This window comes from Cyclopterus lumpus, chromosome 20 (genome assembly GCF_009769545.1).
Source record: "Cyclopterus lumpus isolate fCycLum1 chromosome 20, fCycLum1.pri, whole genome shotgun sequence".
NCBI lineage: Eukaryota > Metazoa > Chordata > Actinopteri > Perciformes > Cyclopteridae > Cyclopterus > Cyclopterus lumpus.
Genome location: NC_046985.1, coordinates 17,343,768 through 17,362,679, shown reverse-complemented (window position 1 = coordinate 17,362,679; position 18,912 = coordinate 17,343,768). Strand labels below are relative to the sequence as shown.

At 43.3% G+C, this 18,912-nt stretch overlaps 1 protein-coding gene across 1 annotated transcript in view; it reads left to right on the top strand.

Moving 5' to 3' along the window:
• kcnh2b (potassium voltage-gated channel, subfamily H (eag-related), member 2b) overlaps nt 1-18,912 on the top strand; it is a 206,031-nt gene that overhangs the window by 106,877 nt on the left and 80,242 nt on the right. Inside the window, exons 3-6 of the mRNA XM_034559980.1 lie at nt 10,573-10,728; nt 11,311-11,524; nt 12,132-12,481; nt 12,575-12,786. Coding sequence (XP_034415871.1) covers nt 10,573-10,728; nt 11,311-11,524; nt 12,132-12,481; nt 12,575-12,786 — 932 coding nt within the window. The remainder of the gene's footprint in view (nt 1-10,572; nt 10,729-11,310; nt 11,525-12,131; nt 12,482-12,574; nt 12,787-18,912) is intronic.

Genomic DNA, 18,912 nt, shown 5'->3' with positions numbered 1-18,912 from the left:
CCCGTTTGGGGGGAAAAAACCAAGAGGACCATGGTGTTAACACTGTGTGTTAAAGCATCTGTTAAATCTATCTTGAGGGGGTTTTAGAGGACAGGCCATAAGGTCATTAAAGGGTTCATTCTCGGGAGTCACCACCATGAATATTCCCTTGCATGCAAAGAAGGGAATCTAGGAAAATGTGGTACTTGTGTATTAAGGTACTGGCCACCAGGGGCGTGGCTTAGGATAGGAGACTGATTGTTCTAACCAGTAATGGCAGCAAATCTATCAGGGTATTTCATTATTTCAATAGGAGAAGAAGGAAAAAAATGTCTCTCCTCCCGAATTTTAGCCAATCACCTGCCATGTATTTGTTTTAAAAAGGGTGCCTCCCCTTTACCAAACAGTTTACAATGATGTCTTCTCAGATTGTTCCGTGTTACTAACCAGTTGGCGCATCATCGGCACATTCATCCTGTGTTATCCTGTTTGGAGACTCTGGGTTTGTCCTTGATTCTGCATCTTTGCAGTTCCGTGCCAACTTGGCCAGTCTGAAGCTATTAAGCATCGGCGTCTCTTTTTAAAAAAAAGCCCATTCAGACATTTTATTGGCACTGTTATCATTCTGGCACCACCTTATTCACGATAAGTCATTAAAAAGTCAAGTGTATCATTGGCGGGGCATTTACTGGTGCAGAAATGGTATTGAAATTGCTACCAGTCATATGATTAATATACTAATTAACAGTATATATATATATATATATATATATATATGTTTTAATCCTGCACTCGCCGTATGAGCTTTAAATAAATGTTGAGTGGTATATTACTAACAGCCTTTAACTTGAAACAGACTCAAACCACATCTGGGGCCTAAAGTCTGTATGTATGTTAAATAATGTATGTATATTGCACACGGTACATACATACATGCACGCTGCCTGCCGCGAACACAATGAAACATGTCAAAAAGAGCAAAGACAATCGCAGACAGCCCGTGTCAAATAAGTCTTTTGCCCTTCCCGGGTCTCTTTAATTGAGGAGCTTTACTAACCCAATTTCGAGATGTCGAACCACATCCTGTCCAGGTGCATCGGTACACTGACTACAGGATCAGTGGACAGTTTTTAAGCATCTCACGCATTCAACTTGAAACCACGGTGGCTTCAGAAGGGTCGCGGTGATCCTCCTGTGCTCCGTGAAGTCATTATAGAGAGCGGAACAGATCTGATGATCAACGTCTGTAGAGCAGGCTTAAAAAAACAAAAACAAAAAAAACATGTAATAAGTCCATTTTTATTTCATCTCAAGTCAGCCAACTGGAAAGAAATGATGGGAGAGGAAATGTAGTGAAAACGCCCTCTGATTTCTTCAGCCTGAAGGAAATGGAATTGAACGGTGGGCGTTGTTCATGTGAGCTTCAGCTGGTTTTGACCTCGGCGAGTTGGACGACTCCTGACATGTAATCGGGATGTTTGCCATGTGTGATACAAGTGCATGGTGTATCCGTTTGGGCTTTCCACTTAACGTGTGTGTGCGGTAAACGGGACATCCAGCCAGCTGCTGCATGTGTGTTGCCACCACGTTCTCACACACTGTCTGTCACTGCTAGAGACAAGTAGACAGCTCGGTTGTTGCTCCTTCACCAGGAGGCTCATCACATGTCTCGTACGGTGAAGCACCGCGTTGTGCACGTGTGTGTATCTTTGTGTGCCTGTCGGTGTCTATATCCTCATCTTTATTTATTTTTACTTTATGAACTCATCGTTCTATTTATCACACCGTATTGTCCAGTGTGCCTAATTCAAGGGGAGAGGGGACTAAATATTAAAACCATCCATCAATAGAATGCAATACAATTTAACTGGACCACAAACTTACGCTCTCCAAAACGACCATGAAGATAACTCGACACCATAGCCCCACATAAACCGCCATCATCAGTTCTCAGTTTTGGTGACGATACCAACGTTTTGTATTTCAATAATGATATATTGGACGTATATTGTTTTTAATCACAGAGTATATAAAAAGGTGTGTAATTAGATTTTGATTGAATTTCACGGTTACAAAATAGATTGGTCAGTGCCCTCTGAGTCTTCTCTCAAATGAAATGAGTCCATGATGTGTTGGAAGTTGATCGTGGCTGCAAACAACTTGTACTTGCACCCAAAACAAGAAAATGCTTCTTTCAGATAATGACTATTGTCATTTTGCATTTTTTCCCCCAACACTGTGCACACGGAGACGTCTTCTCCAGGAGGAAGTAAGCCAACACTGCTGTGAACCTTTGACCGCCTTTAACACACATCACACTTCATATCTCTGGTTATTGAGATGTGTTGATCGAGCGTGAGTGATCAAGCTGATCAATCTGTGAACGGTCACCTTCCCTCCATGACGTCGATCCCGTCAATCGAAGGCGGCGTGAGGGGCCGGATCGGAAACAAGCCTCTCTGATTCACTTTGCTCTAATAGTGAGTGGAAGGGAGGGCATGGGCTCGATCAAGACAGGGACTTTTTCCCCAAATGAATGAATGCAAAGTGCTGTGATGTGCTTAGATGTGATGTGGTTAGTTGCCATCGGTTGTACACTACTCCCTGACGATGCATTGTGGGATACTTTGAGTCCACTATATAGGGTGAAATAATACTTCAAAATGGCGACAAAATGGGGCGAGATTTCGGACCCAGACCTAAGCTATCTAATAATTATAATTTATTTTTAAATGGCAGGACATTAGACTGCACTAAGTCAAATAAAGAATCCTCCTCACCTGAGATATACAGTAGTTAATTATTGCTCCCAATGAGTTACCTTTACTTTTAAAGTGGTTCAGGGGTATTCTTTGTCTTATTAGTAACCACCCCGAAGCATGTTTTTGCCACTGCAGTCATCCACCTGAAGGTTTCCAGCTTTAGGTAAACACCACAGAAAAGGGCTCCAGTCCCCACCAGCACTCCTCATTCTGTATCCAGGGCAGGTCATCTCTGGGACGGACAGCTGCTTTCATGGATCCCCCTGTCAGCCTGGAGCTTTGTCAACTTCCAGCCACCCCATTTGCATCAGCTGTGCAGCATCAATCATACACACATGCATCTCCACCTGTGTTATTTCCTATTTCCTACCAACAGAGGGCAGAATGAGCCTCTTAAATGCATCAGAAACATACGCAGCATGTATACATGTTCAAAGGACACACACTCCCACCAGTACAATCTATCATAATCCAGCTACCACTGTGCCACACAAACACTCTGATTAATGTGTGCTATTTGTCTCTATTAGAGGTGAACGAGGCTGATGGATTATTGTCTGGAGTATTTTATCCTTCCAAAGGTTCTCATCCCTAAACAATCTCGAAAAAGGTCCCGGGGTCAACGACATGGCATCTCTGTGTGTGTGTGCGTATGTGTGTTTGTGTGTGCGTGTATGCGTGTGGGTAATGTTACATCACTCATCAGAGGACAGCTGGTGGCCAAGAACAGAAGGACAGGGGCCACCAGCTGTCCAATATTAACAGTCTGTCTGACATTCACACACTCAGGAAATGCCAGGTTCACACACACATACACACGCACACACACACACGCACCATTTAATTCTTCCACTCTGTCATCCAGCTCCCTGCCCAGCCCTATTTCAGACCAACACACCTGTGTGGGGCTCAGCGCTGTGGTTTAGTTGATCCAGAAGGATCCTTGTACCTCTGTGTCTGAATGTAACACTCGCAGCAGGCTAGTGTGTGTGTGCTGAGCTGCATTTGACATGATGTACATTACCTTAAAGGAATCACTAGGGTAACGTTGTTGTGCCCTGCCACCTAGTGGCTTGTGAGCACCAGTTTTGCATTAAACTTAGTCAGTCAAAATATTTGCTCCAGAACTCATTTAAACCCCTGAGATCCATTTCCTGACAACATGATGCTCCACTGTAACACGCTTGTTTTGGAGTGGGCGTTACAATAATCATAATTACTAGAGCCAGTAACAACAATAATTACACTGAGCAATTACCAGCGTTGAGTTAAAGTGAGGCAAACCGTGTGAATATAATCTCTCTGCCTCAACCTAAGCTGTGTTTTGCTTATGCTTCCATGGGGATTAATACACCAGATAATTAAGGAAGCCAGTGCATTCTAGGTGAGGTGCATTTTCTGAGGCGTACAGTAGTGGCTGATTGAAGCTCTCTGTTGTTGTTAGGGCAACAGGATGCTGCAGGCATTCCCCTGTGAGGATGACATAAGGCCAAACTGATCGTGGCTTGCTGATTAATCTAATGAAGCCCGGGTCAATACTCCTTGTTTCCCTGGGGAAATTCCCTTTTGTCACGCTCATTTCTTGAGAGGTCAGAGGTCACAGTTGGCTACCAAGTAGCGTTGGCAGAGCTGGCAGGAATTCAGGGCTTTGTCTTTCGCATTTGCATCAACTTCTGTGACCTGTATCTTTCAACAGTGTCTCCCACTGTGAGTAAAGGCCAAAGCAACACGTAACAAACAGTGTGTCCTTTTACTCCATTCTCACGCAGTGTACAGTCGACAATAGAGATGCATCAAACGCAATTTCATTCTATCCGGATACTGTTAGCTATTTTGACATCTTATTTTATTCTCTACATTTCTGAAGGAAGACTGCTTGTATTACCTGATGAAAACTATCTGTGTGCATTAATATAAGATACAATATAAATGGAGGATGTGATGCATTAAGATGCAACGAGAATCATAGTTTCTTTAGTTTTTTCATCACTAATAGGTAATCGAGTCATGAGGCAGTTGAAGATTCACATCTTTCAAGCCACATTATATTTTCCTTGTGACGAATGGCACTTTCCAGCAATTACACAAGTGCGGCTGTCAGCAGAGTGTTGTGTATTTCAGCCGGGGTTTCTTTGGCTCGCAGCATAACGAGCTTTGCCAGTTGGCCTGCAGCCAGCCAGCTTGTAGAATATTCAAAGCCGTCCTGCTGGATCTGCGGATATGAAAATCTGCGCGTTTTCTTCTTTTATTTATTATTTTGTTTTCCTGCCAAAGATTGATGAAGGTGTGTGTGTGTTTGTGTCTGTGTGTGTGTGTGTGAGAGAGAGAGAGAGAGAGAGAGAGTGTGTGTGTGTGATACAGAGCAGAGCAGCTGAGACAAAACACAGCTCACATCCTAGTCTTTTTACCGCTCTGACTTTTCCATTGAGTTGGTGAGAAGTTGTTGTTGTTGTTGTTGTTGTTGTTGGCTGGTTTGAGATATTATCTGCAAAGTGACTTTTGTTGAAGATTATCTGTTTGAAACAAACTACACAAGAAGAGATAATCCTTCGTTCCTATCTAGTTCAGTTGGCACAGGGCACATGAACAACTCCAAAATGTAGAGCGGGACGTCTCGACCGTGTGTCGTTGAACCGCCGACAGTGAAGGCCTCCTTGTGACCTGTCTGTGTGTAGGGACCCCCGTCGTCCACCAGGTGGAGGGGCTGCATCTGTACATGTTACAGATGGTATTGATCCTTTTAGAAAACATGGCTTCCATCAGCCTTCAGTAAAAGTAGATGGGAAGTCGAGATAAGATGATGGACAGTGACTCGTCTGACTTACTGCAGTTTCATGGTGTTCCTCTATGCTGGACACGTTGGACAAAAATGACTGTTTAATGCTTTACCGTCAAGTTGTTTCGACATTAATTATTTGCATTGCGACTTGGACGCAGTATCAGTGTTCATGTATGCTGTATACTCAAAACCAAGCCTTCTACGTCACAATTTAAAAATGAGCAAAGGTAATGTAAACCAGCATTATTTAGATTAGATTAAATTAGATTAGAAACCTTTATTAATCCCCAGTGGGGAAACTCATTTGCACCAAACATTCGTACAGACAACAAAAGACACAGTCCACAGAACGCAACAGACAAGTAACACACTACAAGGAACAAACCAGAAGATGCCCCATAAAACATGACCATCAGAAAGATGCTAAGTCTAAATCTAAAAACACCTAAAGGTGTTCATTAAAAAATCGAACTGCTGCCGGAACAAAGGACCTTCTGAGTCGTTCAGTAGAACACTGAGGCATCCTGAGTCGCTCACTGAATGAACTTCTGAGTACCTTAAAAACACAGTGTAATGGATAGCCTTCAAAAGAAATGATTGTTTTTAACTTGACCCTTGTCCTCTTTTGTATAGTGACCTCTAGTGAGTCTGGGGGAAGGCCAATCACTGAGCCAGCCTTTTTTTGATCATCTTATTAATCCTGTTTTTTTGGCTTCACTATGTCAGAGTCTATATTATATGCACATTTTTGCAGAAGGAAATCCCAATAGGAATATGTAATAATGACTGCATAATGGAATGAAAATGTGTATACTGTGGTGCTTCATTCAATTGTATTTTTACTCTCTAAGCACGGCCCACTGATCCCTTCACCTCAGCACAGAAGCGAGGAGGCGGTTGATCAAACTCCCCTTTAATCCACTTGCTCTATCGCAGAGATTATGGTACTACTTTCTAAGCCAGCACACTAAAGGACCGAGTGGTGTACCTGTTTTTCTTTCTCAGGTTTAGAAAAAAAAGGAAAGCTAACCGCTAAAACCTGTTGTTGGAGGAGTTGTCCCCGGGTTGTCTGTGGTCTGACCTCAGGGTTCTCTCTCATCCCGCTAAACTGAAAGGAAGATGTTCCTAAACAGTTAATCCTTCCCACCTTGTCACTCTAAACCCAACAAGGTGCAGGTTCACTCCGTATTCCTCACACTGAGTAGGTCTGTCTGAATGAACTGCTCGCCCGGCAACACATGTCCTCTCTTCCCTCTTACTGCTCCTCCTCCATTGCTCCCTTGTCACTTAACTTTTCATCTGTTTTCTCCTTTCCTTGTTTCTACCTACCTCTCTCTTTCCTCAGTCGTCCAGTCATTCCACATTGCCATCTTCCCAGTTTTCCCCCCACGCTTTCTGGCTTTGCTCTCCTACCTTTCCTCATCCTCTCATCAAAACAACTTCTTTTTTCCTTCCTCGCTTCCTTGCATGATTCCTAATGAAACTTTCTTTCCTCCCAACGTTTATACAATGACTCGACAAGAGAACAGGTTAATCCGTGCTTATGTAGTGCAAAGGAAAGGAGACAGTTTAATGCATTACATATGATGTATTTTTATTATGATCTCCTTCTCTTGTAATGCTTATGTATTTCTAACGTTGTATCTCTCCATTTATGTTGCGCCACTGTACTGTCTGGTTCATTGCTGGGTCGACCACGATGGCCCAAGCACGGTTTCCCTCTTGGTGACGATAAAGTATGTTTTATCATACAGTTATACAAGTTCAGTCACAGTTTGTGAAGGGCCTCAGTAAATCCACGTGACCTTGAGTGGTTTAAAGCCTGTACAAAAACCTTGTAAGGGCCAGTTGGTACATAATGTAGTCCTGTTTGTAAATCCACCTGCTTTTGAGGATTATTTGAGCTGTTGCGGATTTAAGTCTTTTTCTTTTATACCATCTAAAACTCTGCAATGCTTCTTGATAGACCATACACAGTAGATACAACAATATTGTTTTATCATCTATCTTTAGTCTTTTTTGTCAAATTTAGTTTTCAACATTCCAGTCCCCCCAAAATAATGATGATACAATCACTTTCTCAATCTGGTGGTCAGTTGATCCCACTGTGTCGTATGATCCCTGGACCTTTCCCGGTTCGCCATGAGCAGTTTGCACTCTGTGCTTTTTTCTTTTTTGATGCGTTTTAGTGCATTGTGATAATCTCCCCGAGCTTCGTAAATCAGCAGCGCTGAATCAGATTATCAGCTGGTACATGCTGAGTTGGAATACGTCCATCCGGAGCATTCAGATTAAATGTCATTTGTCCTGTTAACCTCAGAGCTCAATGCATTTCAGATGCTCTCGGGGGAAATCATTAACAGTACGCATAGACGCTTTTGATGGTCAGCAACAGATCTGATGTGCCGAAGGAATATGGAGTCTTTATCCACCACGCTGCTAAATTCAGGACACAAACACACACACACACACACACTCACTTTTAGATAAATCCACTTATGTGGGCATGAATCAGCAAAGACTGGAGAACACACTGCACAGTGCACTTCTGCAGTCATGTATGCGTGCATGGTTATTGTGCATGTATTTAGAGTAAACCACACACTTGCATATGTGCACACAATCAGAGAAGCGGGGCACAACCGAGTGAATGCTCCAGATTAATTCGAAGAACTGACAGTAAATACTTTGTCTAATAATGTATTCGACTTCAAACAATCAATTGAAGTTAAATCCTCTTTTGTTAACATGTAATCATAAATCGCAGTGTGTGTGTGTATGCATACACATAAATATATGTGTGTGTGTTTGTACAAAACCACATCTGTCATCCACAGAACACACATCACTGTGTCCACTGTTACTTTACAGAAACATGCTTTTTTACATAAAGAGCTGCTGGTTCGGTTTCCCCGACTGACGCACCTTCAAAAACACCAAAGTCGTTCTAAGGCATCGTCGTCCACCAGTAACGCACACCTGGAAACGCCTAGTGCTGTACATCCGTGTCTGATCAGCGTGCATGTTACGGTCATTAGAATCAGGGAGAGAATCCATTTATCCAATTTAATCCGTTTTTGACAACGTGATGTGAAATATTGTGTTTCAATTTGTTTACCTGTTAACATGTTTATAACACTGGCATTTCTTCTGCTATTGGTTTAATTGTGCTTCGGCACAGACCTGCTCATACGTCAACGTGATCTCACTTTTATGTCTCTGCTTACGAGGAAGATGTAAGAAAGGGATCAAATTCAACGTGCTTATTGGGAGGGACGTAGAAAATATCAAAAATATTGAGTATCGTGATATTATATTTTGTGGCACCGTATCGATCCTCAAAAAAACTCTTTAACAAATAGTTTACATGCAGATATGAACTCAGTCCATACTTTATTGACAACTCGGCCAGGAAAATGAGTGAGTGAGCATCTCTGTGTCTGTCCATCTCACACTGCTGCAGTAAGCGGTTGGGCGCACTTTTATCAAGCTGGAAAAGTCACCAAATTTGGAAAGCTCATATTCTTTTGGGTGTGGACCGTTATGGCTGTAGCTCAAGGACCTCTTGTGGTTGTGGTGACTCTCACTTTCTCAGAATACCTTTTATTGCCTGTTTTTTTTTTTATACCGCCATTGACCGCCTGGTGAAATATATATATAGCTGCGATATGAATCTTAACACCTGTGTCATGATACATAGCATATTAAGACCCTACTCATTGGGCAATCTTTGATAACATCTTGTTAAACTAAAAACAACATTTGAAAAATGGTAACACGTGTGTGCAAGTTTGGCCTGCAGAGCTGTGTAAAGCAGCTTTTTGGCCGTGCAGCAACACCTTCAGCGATTAAAACGGTTGCAAATCCAGTGTCACAGCTGTCAACAGACATGAATGACCCAATAGCTTATGAATGAACACAAGACCGGGCATCTACCTACATGTGCACATAAGTATGCATGGACACAGACACACACACTTTCTGCTAGATATGGCCAGATGGTGTAATCCTTTAGTATTCCCTGTGTTTCACATATTTCCCCTCCTGCGTTGGGATTACGCCGTCGTCCAATCGGATTTCGGCCCACTCTCCAGTGATGATGTGAGATGATGATGATGATGATGATGATGATGGTCGGGTGGGTGGGTGAGTGAGTGAGTCAGGCAGGCAGGCATGCAGTAGAAACACTGTACGTGCCGTTGTGCGACATAACACGTTGGATGTAAAAATCGCTGCACGCTGCCAAAAGCGTCGTGGCGGCCGTTTGTAGAGCCGGTCGCTGACCATCACTGTCCAGGTAAGAGACGGGTCAGAGGGCCTGTTCACCTCCACACAGCATACATGTGTGAAGGGAAATACATTTTACCGACAAACTAAATAGCTTCACTTGAATTCTCAAAAAGGGGGTGCACAGTGTGAGGCTTTATTTTGAGGTTGCAAGGTGGCTGGTTTTTAGAAAGTTAATGTGATTAGGGCTACAAGGAGTTGTATCGTCTAGAAGGACATATTTTCATGTGTGTGTGTGCATCTTCCATTTGATCTCCAGTCCTGCTGCTATGTACAGAGCAAAGTCTCCAGGCCTACAGAGCTGCTAGAAAACCTCCCAGCCACTTACCGTCACATGTGGTCTAACTTTACGGCTACTTGGCTGTTTTAGCGCTCATGTGGCAGATTAGCGAACGTGCCCCGCCTGATATGGAAGAGAGCGCGTTGATTAAGTGCAGATGCACATTTAACGAGGAGAGAATGGGGGAAAAGTGTGTGTGTGAGATAAGTGGGCCCTACATTCACGACGGCACAAGCGTGCTTGCATCCGCTTAGTGTTTCTGCACAAGATTCTTCATGGAGAATGTTACAGTCATTAAAAAGGATGGGTTGAGGAACGGCTGCGTTTTGTGCGCAAAGGACTTTCCCAGGGTTTGAGTTTTCAATGCTTGATCCCCCCCCAAAAAAATAATACACTTTTGGCAACGTGAGAGGTTGTGCATAAATGCCTCCACCAAATACAACCAGTCTGACTTTACCCATCTCTCTCTCTCTCTCTCCCCGCAGGCCAGTGCTTCACTTGTATGGTGGACGTGGTGCCGGTGAAGAACGAAGATGGCTTGGTGATCATGTTCATCCTCAACTTCGAGGGCATGACAGAGGAAGTACTCCTAGAGCACAAACAGGAGCTCAACCACCGCCTGCCCACCTGGCTCGTCACTGGTAGATACCGACTCGGCTTCTGTCTTTCTGTGGTGTTTTCAGGTTGCAGCAACTTTGTGTCCCGTGTGAAGCTTCAGGTTTCTCTGCATTCCTGTTCTGTTGCTTCACACTGACTTTGGATATATTCCAATCAGAATATTTTATTATTTTACTTAAGAAAGCTCAGGAGATTGACCTCTTTGGACAATTACAATTGTGACTGGTTCAGTGGCTTAAAGTCCTTGTCCAACAAGCACTTACGTTTACTTTTGGACTGTTATGTCGAGTCGGTGGGAAGTGACAGCCATCACTTTAGTTAACCCGGTTCATTTAGCAGAAAGACAAGGTGGTTTATGAATATTGGCAAGGCAACTTTTATTGCCGTGAGTTCTGGGTATTTGTGTTTCGATCGGGTTTTAAAAAACATTTTATTTTTACTTGGCTTAAACCAAAATCCAATAAATGTTACTGTCCCAAATTCCTGTAGTTTGTTTTTGAAGGTCTATTAGACTCAGCGTGATCCTAGCATTTAATACCTTCTCCATCTCTCTTTCCTGCTACAGTATAACATTGAGATACACCTGTCACCCCCCTCCCCTCCAGGTCGTCCACGAGGTTTCAAGCTGCGTCTTCCCCTCCTGCGCTCGTTGTCCAACAGCAAAGTGTCCCTGGACGACACAGAGGCCGCTCACATCCCCCCCGCCTCACCAATGCCACTGCACCCGGACCACCAAAGTCAAGAGTGCTTAGGCCTCGGGGAGTTCCTGCCTCTTCCCCCTTTACCGCTAGACCACCAGGAGCAAATCATCGGCAGCAGGTAGGCCCTGGGAGGGACATGCTGGGCACGAAGAGATGGGCTGGCAGAGACTTATTTTGAATACCAATTATGTACCAAACATGTCTCACACTCATGAATGAATCCTATAAAAGGTCTATGGGTTAGCCTTTAAACCACATTGCTGTATTTCTGGAGTAATTCTTACCAAAGAATGTTCCGCCATCTTTATGTCTGATAAATGTGTGTCCAGTTTTGGTGTGGAATCTTTCTGTTGAAATATTTTCAACATGTTTCAATTCAACACTTTTTTTTGTTCTGCTTTGGTCATGAATATTGTGCAAATGAAATCCTATCAATAGAGAATACGCCATATTATCTCGCAATGCCTTCATCGAAGGTGTTATTTTGTAATGCATGGATTGTTCTCACTTTACTGTGTCTGTTTCACTCCTGATTGTCGCAAAGGAATCCTGGGAAGTCCCTTTTCCTTCTACAGTGATGTCAAAGGTCACTGTTGGTCAAAACCAGCAGCATTCTGTCTTTAGTGGAGAGCCCTAACCTTGAAAAAACGTTGAAATAAGCAGTTTAATGACGGACTAAATCTGAAACACTCTGGTAATACCCATCATGTCTTTCTGTTTCCTAGGTCAGCCCTACAGAGTTGGCCAGAAGACCGCCAGGAGGACCAGTGCACCTTACTGGGCCCCGACCCTCCTGCACTCACTCCTCCTCCTCCTCCTCCTCCTCCTCCACCTTTCAACAGAGCCTACCTGGTGGATACGCTCACCCAGTCGTCCCCCTGCGTAGCTCCTCACCACCGCCTCAGCCTCAAACCGGACGCCTCGGGCTCCAACTCCTCCCTGTCGCGCAGCCGCTCGCGTGAGAGCTTCCGCAGTATGCGGCGCGCCTCCTCCGTCGACGAGATCGAGGCCATGAGGCCCGACTCGGACCGGAAGAACCGCAGAGCGAGTGTCCGGCCGGACAGCAGCAGCACCGGTAAGCAGAAAAAAAAAAAAAAAAAAAAAAAAATCATCATACTTTTTTTTTTTTTATCCCTATTGATTTTCACCTCATTGTCTGTGTGAGCAGGCGCGGTAAACAGCAAGTCCAACATATTGAACTCCACGTCGGACTCGGACCTCATGCGGTACCGCACCATCTCCAAAATCCCTCAGATCACCCTCAACTTTGTGGATTTCAAACCGGACCAGCTCATCGCCCTGCCCAGCGGGGAGATGGACATCATAGCTCCCTGCAAACTCATCGACCGGACGCACCACGTCACGGAGAAGGTCACCCAGGTAGGACGCGGCTCATGTGCAGAGAGGTCGTGCTTGGGTTATTTGTGATTGTGATGTTTTGTTTGTTTTTCTATTCTACGCTGCAGCTCAGCCCCCGCTCATCTCAGAGGTTCAGTAGTGGAAACTTGTGTCCATGTGCTGTATACACTTCTGCATGTGTGTAGCTGTCCGACAGATATGCAAGTTAACGTGATTCACTCTCGCTATGATGTGACAAGTCTTCCTTGGGAGATAACGCTCGTAGCAGCGGCTCAACTGAACGAGATTGATTGCCGTTGTCCAATTACTGGAGGAGGTCCGAGGAGAGTGAAGTCGAACTTTCACACCCTCGGTCTCTCACAGGCCTGTGTTCTCCAAACTCTCCTTTACCGCCACTGTCACAACTACAGTCACTTCCCTTCTCACCTCCCTTAGGAAGCGGCAGCCTCTCTCTAGATGTTCTGTCTCAATAGTCAACACCTGGTTGCAGCAACACTGTGTATAGAATATACAGTAATGTTCAACATATATTCTTGTGCCTGAACTCCATTTCATGATTTGACAAAGAAATGTCCACAATGTTCCGAATTTCAAACCGAAGCGAGTCAACGCTGCGGCTGAAATTTCAATGTTGAAAAAGTATTTGTTGTGTGGCCACCACCAGTTTTTCTTCAAAGTAATTCAGTTGAAAAGACACAGAAGAGGCGACTGCATGGGACTTCTGGAGAGAAGGCAAGCCTGCTTTGACTTTGTTTCACCAATGTGCTAGCCCTGCTGCTCAAAACCCAACCACACCAGCAAACAAGTAAAGATTGTAAAAGCTCTGTTCTGACGTCTTAGTTGTGAGAGGAGAGCTTTATTGAGTGCAGCGGTTAAACAAATTAGGTAGTTTATAGGGAAAGTTTTCCCGTTGACTTCCACAGAAAGTTTTGGACCTTGATTCTTACTAGAGGAGGACGTCAGAGGAGCAGGTTAATTAGGTTCCATCACGGAGCATTGTTCTGCCTTATCAGATTGTGCTGAGAGTCTTGGAACAGTTATTTTTCCTTGAATCCAGTGATGGAGGTGAACGACACCCTTGTTCACTTTAACTTTGTACATTTCCTCTCTTTTTTGTTTGTCGTAGTTACCGTGGGGAGTTGTGAATGTGCTGGTTACCTACCAGTACATGCACACTGCACTGCAAAGCAATTGGGTTGGAACATGGAATGTCTCCAAATGATCTTATTTTGAGAACTTAAATGACTGTAATTTTAGTGCAGGTTGTATTGACAGGAGGTGTGTAGTTTGTCTCTTGGTAGATGCTCTCAAAGGTCATTTTGTTTTTACCTGGCCGGTAAAGTCCTTTGGTCAGCCTGGTGTCTCTTTCTTACATTTGGTGAAGGCCATGTTGGGAGGTCAACGAACAAAGAGCAAAGAAGAATATGTTAATTCTCTGCCGGCACTGTCGTCTACGTGGAGTTACCAAAGAGGAGTATGAACGATCTGTTCTTTCATATTCTCTTTTCTCTCCGAGCACCGACAGGAACATCAGCAGGGAATAATCTCAAGTTGATGATGCAACACAATACAAACCTAATGCAATCATGCTGCACAGTATGTGAGGTGCAGCTGGTAAGGTCAAACCATGACCCTCAGTGTATGTGTGTGTGTGTGTGTGTGTGTCTGAGTGTGCATCCATGTGCATTAAACCATACGATATACTGTAGGTACAGTGTAGTGCAGATGGAGAGAACAGCTCCAGCTGTGCATTCACTTCTATTTATAGACAGTGAAGGGAAGAATGACAGAACAACACAAAATGAGCTGTGTTTTTCACTGCATATATCTGACATCCATTTAGCAGGAAAACTCTTTTGTAACATTATATTAGTTTGTTTTTCTGCGTCTTAGTAGAGAGCTCACATCAAGGGGTTGGTGGGGTAAGAAAATCCAGAATTCATAACAGTAGCAGCAGGGTGTTTTGATGTTAGTCCCGTAAGCCCCCTCAAGAATCGCTTCCACCTGCCCTCTGACCTTCCTGTGCAGTCAGAGAGTCTGCTGCTTTTCAGTGGACTGCAGCAGCTAAATTCAGGGATCGCTGCATTTTCAACTACAAAGACAGACATAATCAGTTCAATCTACAGCTGAGCTGTGTGGTTCAACTTGAGACCTGTTCCTACTCTTTGATCCATCAACTTAATGCCTGTGAACTAGTGGATATTGAGTTATTGCAAGAGCACCTGCAGTATCGCCTTGGGCCTGACGATGGCAGCACCGCATAAGGTAGAGTGTTGACAGGAACTCTGGAGAAACGATGTTGAAAGGCAAATAAAGCTGAATAAGTGCTCCATTAAACATCTAACACCCCCAACAAGAATGCATGCAGATTTTCGCAGCTGGATAGTTTGATGGATGGATGGATGGAAAACTGTATAGTTTGATGAATGGATGGATGGAAAGTTGGACAGTTTGATGGATGGATGAAGGGATAGAAAACTGGACAGTTTGATGAATGGATGGAAAGCTGGATAGTTTGATGGATGGAAAGCTGGATAGTTTGATGGATGGATGGAAAGCTGGATAGTTTGATGGATGGATGGAAAACTGAATAGTTTGATGGATGGATGGAAAACTGAATAGTTTGATGGATGAATGGATGGAAAGCTGGATAGTTTGATAGATGGATGAATGCAAAGTTGGACAGTTTGATGGATGGATGGAAAGTTGGACAGTTTGATGGATGGATGGAAAGTTGGACAGTTTGATGGATGGATGGAAAGTTGAACAGTTTGATGGATGGATGAATGGAAACTGGGTGGATGGAAAGCTGGATGGATGGATGGATGGAAAACTGGAAGGATGGAACACTGGATGGATGGACATATAGATGGCTGTATGAAGAAGAATGGTTGAGAAGATGCCAAGAAAGAGGATCATGAAGGGCTGAACCAACCACCAACCAGCGTAGAGAAAAACTGGCATCATGCCTCACTGCACACTTGGATGCACACACTCATAGCTCCTATCACTGGGCTTGTGTCCTATAGGGGACAAGTGATCAGCTATGAACTAAGATGTACACTCCACACACTCGCACATCACAGCCCTCATACAATATTCCTGACACACACCCATAGCTCCATACATGGTACTACTGCAGACATGTGAACATGTACTGTACACTCAGTGACACTCTCTACAGTCACACACACACACACACACACACACACACACACACACAGTGCCTCTCTACTCAAGCAGCATGCCACATCCAACTCCACAGTGGGATCCAATGGAGCAATGGATGGAACAAACAACGCCCAACAGCAAAGTGGTAGGAACCGTCTCCATCTCCTTCAAATCTACTGCAGCTTGTGTTGGTGCATGTGTTGGGGAATAGTGTTTATAGTGTAAGGCGATAGGCCTGTTGATGCTGGCGTTTTCTTTTTTGTTTAAGTCTGAGACAGTTTAAAAGAGTTCTGTTTTTATTTGAGATATTTTAGATATAATATGTAACTTTTCAGTTTTAAAATGTTTTTTAAAAAAAACACGAGAGCTAAGTTATATATTTAGTTTTGTTGTGTACTTACGTTATCCCAAATGTTCCAACCATTTTCAAACCCATAGAAATCCATCATTTTGATTCAGTCTGTTTCCTTTGGTCTCCTATGACGTTCTATCCTCTTTGGTGTTAGCGTTGTCCTTGTCTGCCAGAAGGTATAAGGACTTGTCATCCAGTTTGTAGCCACATTCATACAACACTTTTTTAGATCTTGGAAATTCTATTTTAACCGGTTGAAGGATTTTAGTGATTGGACGTCTAAATCTTGAGTCATCAGAGAAAAAAGCTCAGCAGACATGTCATTGGATAGAGACAGATTTTAGATTTATTTTGTGTTTTTCACCTGTATTAAACACTGTATTTTTTGTTTTAAGAATAATTTGGCTCGCAATGACAAGGTGGTTGAGACAACAACTACTTCATGACGTCACCAAACTTTGTCTTTTGTTATTGTTTTGATTGAGAGACCCCTAACGGCAGAAAATGACATTATTGTGGATGTTTACGAGCACCGCATGTAAACAACATTAGAAATGTATATATCATTTCCCTGCATTATTTCATATGCATTTCAATACTTCAATACTTTAGTTTCATGCTCTGTTGTTTTCTTAAATGATGAACGTAAGAAACCCCACTGGTCCAACTTGTCTTTGTGTGCCGTGTGACGACACCGCGGTCCACTTCCAAAGTAGCAACACAACATGAGCTCCAGTGGACTTCCCGCTGCTTCAGTCACAATTAAGCAACATAGAAAAAGTCCCAAAGATTTTAGCTCATAAGCAACAAACTGAGATCACAAGCTCATAAGATTAATGCTTGTAAACTAACTGCTGGTCCTACTGGTGGATACATTGTTAATGTGGATGGCAAAAAATCATCTTAATTAAAATGATTTATTCAGTTAGTTTTTCCTGAGCCAGGTTGTTCCTCTCCTCCCCTCTGCCGAAGCACCAACACTCATACTGTTTTTCCTCCGGCATATTTCGTCAAGACAAACGGCCACATTAATAACCAAAAATGAAGTGTTGTTATTGTTTAAAACAAATCAAATTATATCTGCTGCCATGGGGGAAGCAGTCTGTGCATGTAGGGTAGTGAAAGGATGAGCCTCTACCATTACAGATGGAGGTTATATTAAACGGAATGTAGGTTGTGTCTATTTCTTTAATGAGCAGGCTTTAAAGGGGATGAGAGGAGGTCTCTGAGGAGAAGGCGGGGCCATTGTGTCCCATCTTCACTGCACATCCTCATCTGTGAAAGTGAAATAGGCCGCATGCGCCTGTATGTTCTGAGTTAGTGCACTAGAACACCATGTGTCTTTCTGGCTAGTTATCCACCTTTCACATCTCTCCACGTACACAGACGTTTCTGGTACGTGGAGTAAAAGAAAACCATCATCCATCGTAATAGCTGCATATTTTATGTGGTCGAGAGGTTACTTTTGATGCAGAGATGTGGAACTTGTTTCCTTTTTGATCATTTTATATCCTCCATGGCTTTTCTCTTTGAACAATTAGCTCCTCTTAACACCCCAAATGTTTTGAGCTTAAGCAACTGGACCATTTTGACAACATAAATGGACAGATATCTTTTAATATATAGGTATCTTTATTAGAATGGACATTGCAAAGAAAAGTACATGGTTCCCCGTTGCCAGTTCACAGCTCCAATGAACTGCACACAGCTCAGCACATGGTTGCTGTTTCTGGGGATCAACTTTTTCAGTAAAGCGATGTCCACTGAAACTCTTCGGCAACCCATTCAGCTGAGTTCAGATCCTTAGTGGGAAAACTGGAGCAATGTCCCAGTGAAACCTTAATTATGCATTGGGGAAAACAACCCCTTCACAAACACAACACCATGTTTTGTACAACGGAGACTTTGATCAGAGTTGTTTTTTCTTCCTGTTCCCCCTGTTATTCCAATAACTAAACTCCCTACTCGTTAAAGTCTAATAATGCACATTTGCATAGGATTATGATGAGCTCTCTAAATGGTGTGTATTGTGAATTATTCAAAAGCAGTTATTTTTAGCACTGCCATATGTTTTTGTTTTCTTTATCTTTTTACGAGAAAGCTCCGGGGTGCTGGACTCTAATGTGAGACTGGTTGTTTTGGTGAGACATGCACCTCTGGCAGAGTTCTGCAGCAGGGCTGTCACGTAGAAATGAGGGGTTTTCTCAGTCAACCTGGAGGCCGTGGATTAAAATTTTAATAACACAGTTATACCGTACAGCAAAACTTGAATTTTGCAAACATCTCTTTCAGACATGAGTCCAATTTGCAGCAGTCGTTGTCACGGTCCAAAAAAAGAAAACATACTACTGTGAGAGGTCCTTCAAACCTCAATGCTTGTTCTTCTCCACACATATTATGCCCTTTATTCATCAAAGATAAATTATTTCTATGGCAAGTTCATAGTGAGGATATTTATAGTCTGAGCCAGCCGCCACACTCCAAGCTCAGGTGACAATTTTGTACATGTTTACAGTCCTCGTTTTGTACTCAATTGCCCCATTACCCTTTATTTTAGGGGGGTTTGACACCGGGGAGCCGTTTCCGGTGTGAGACGTGGTAAGATTTTGGGGAGAAATGGAGCT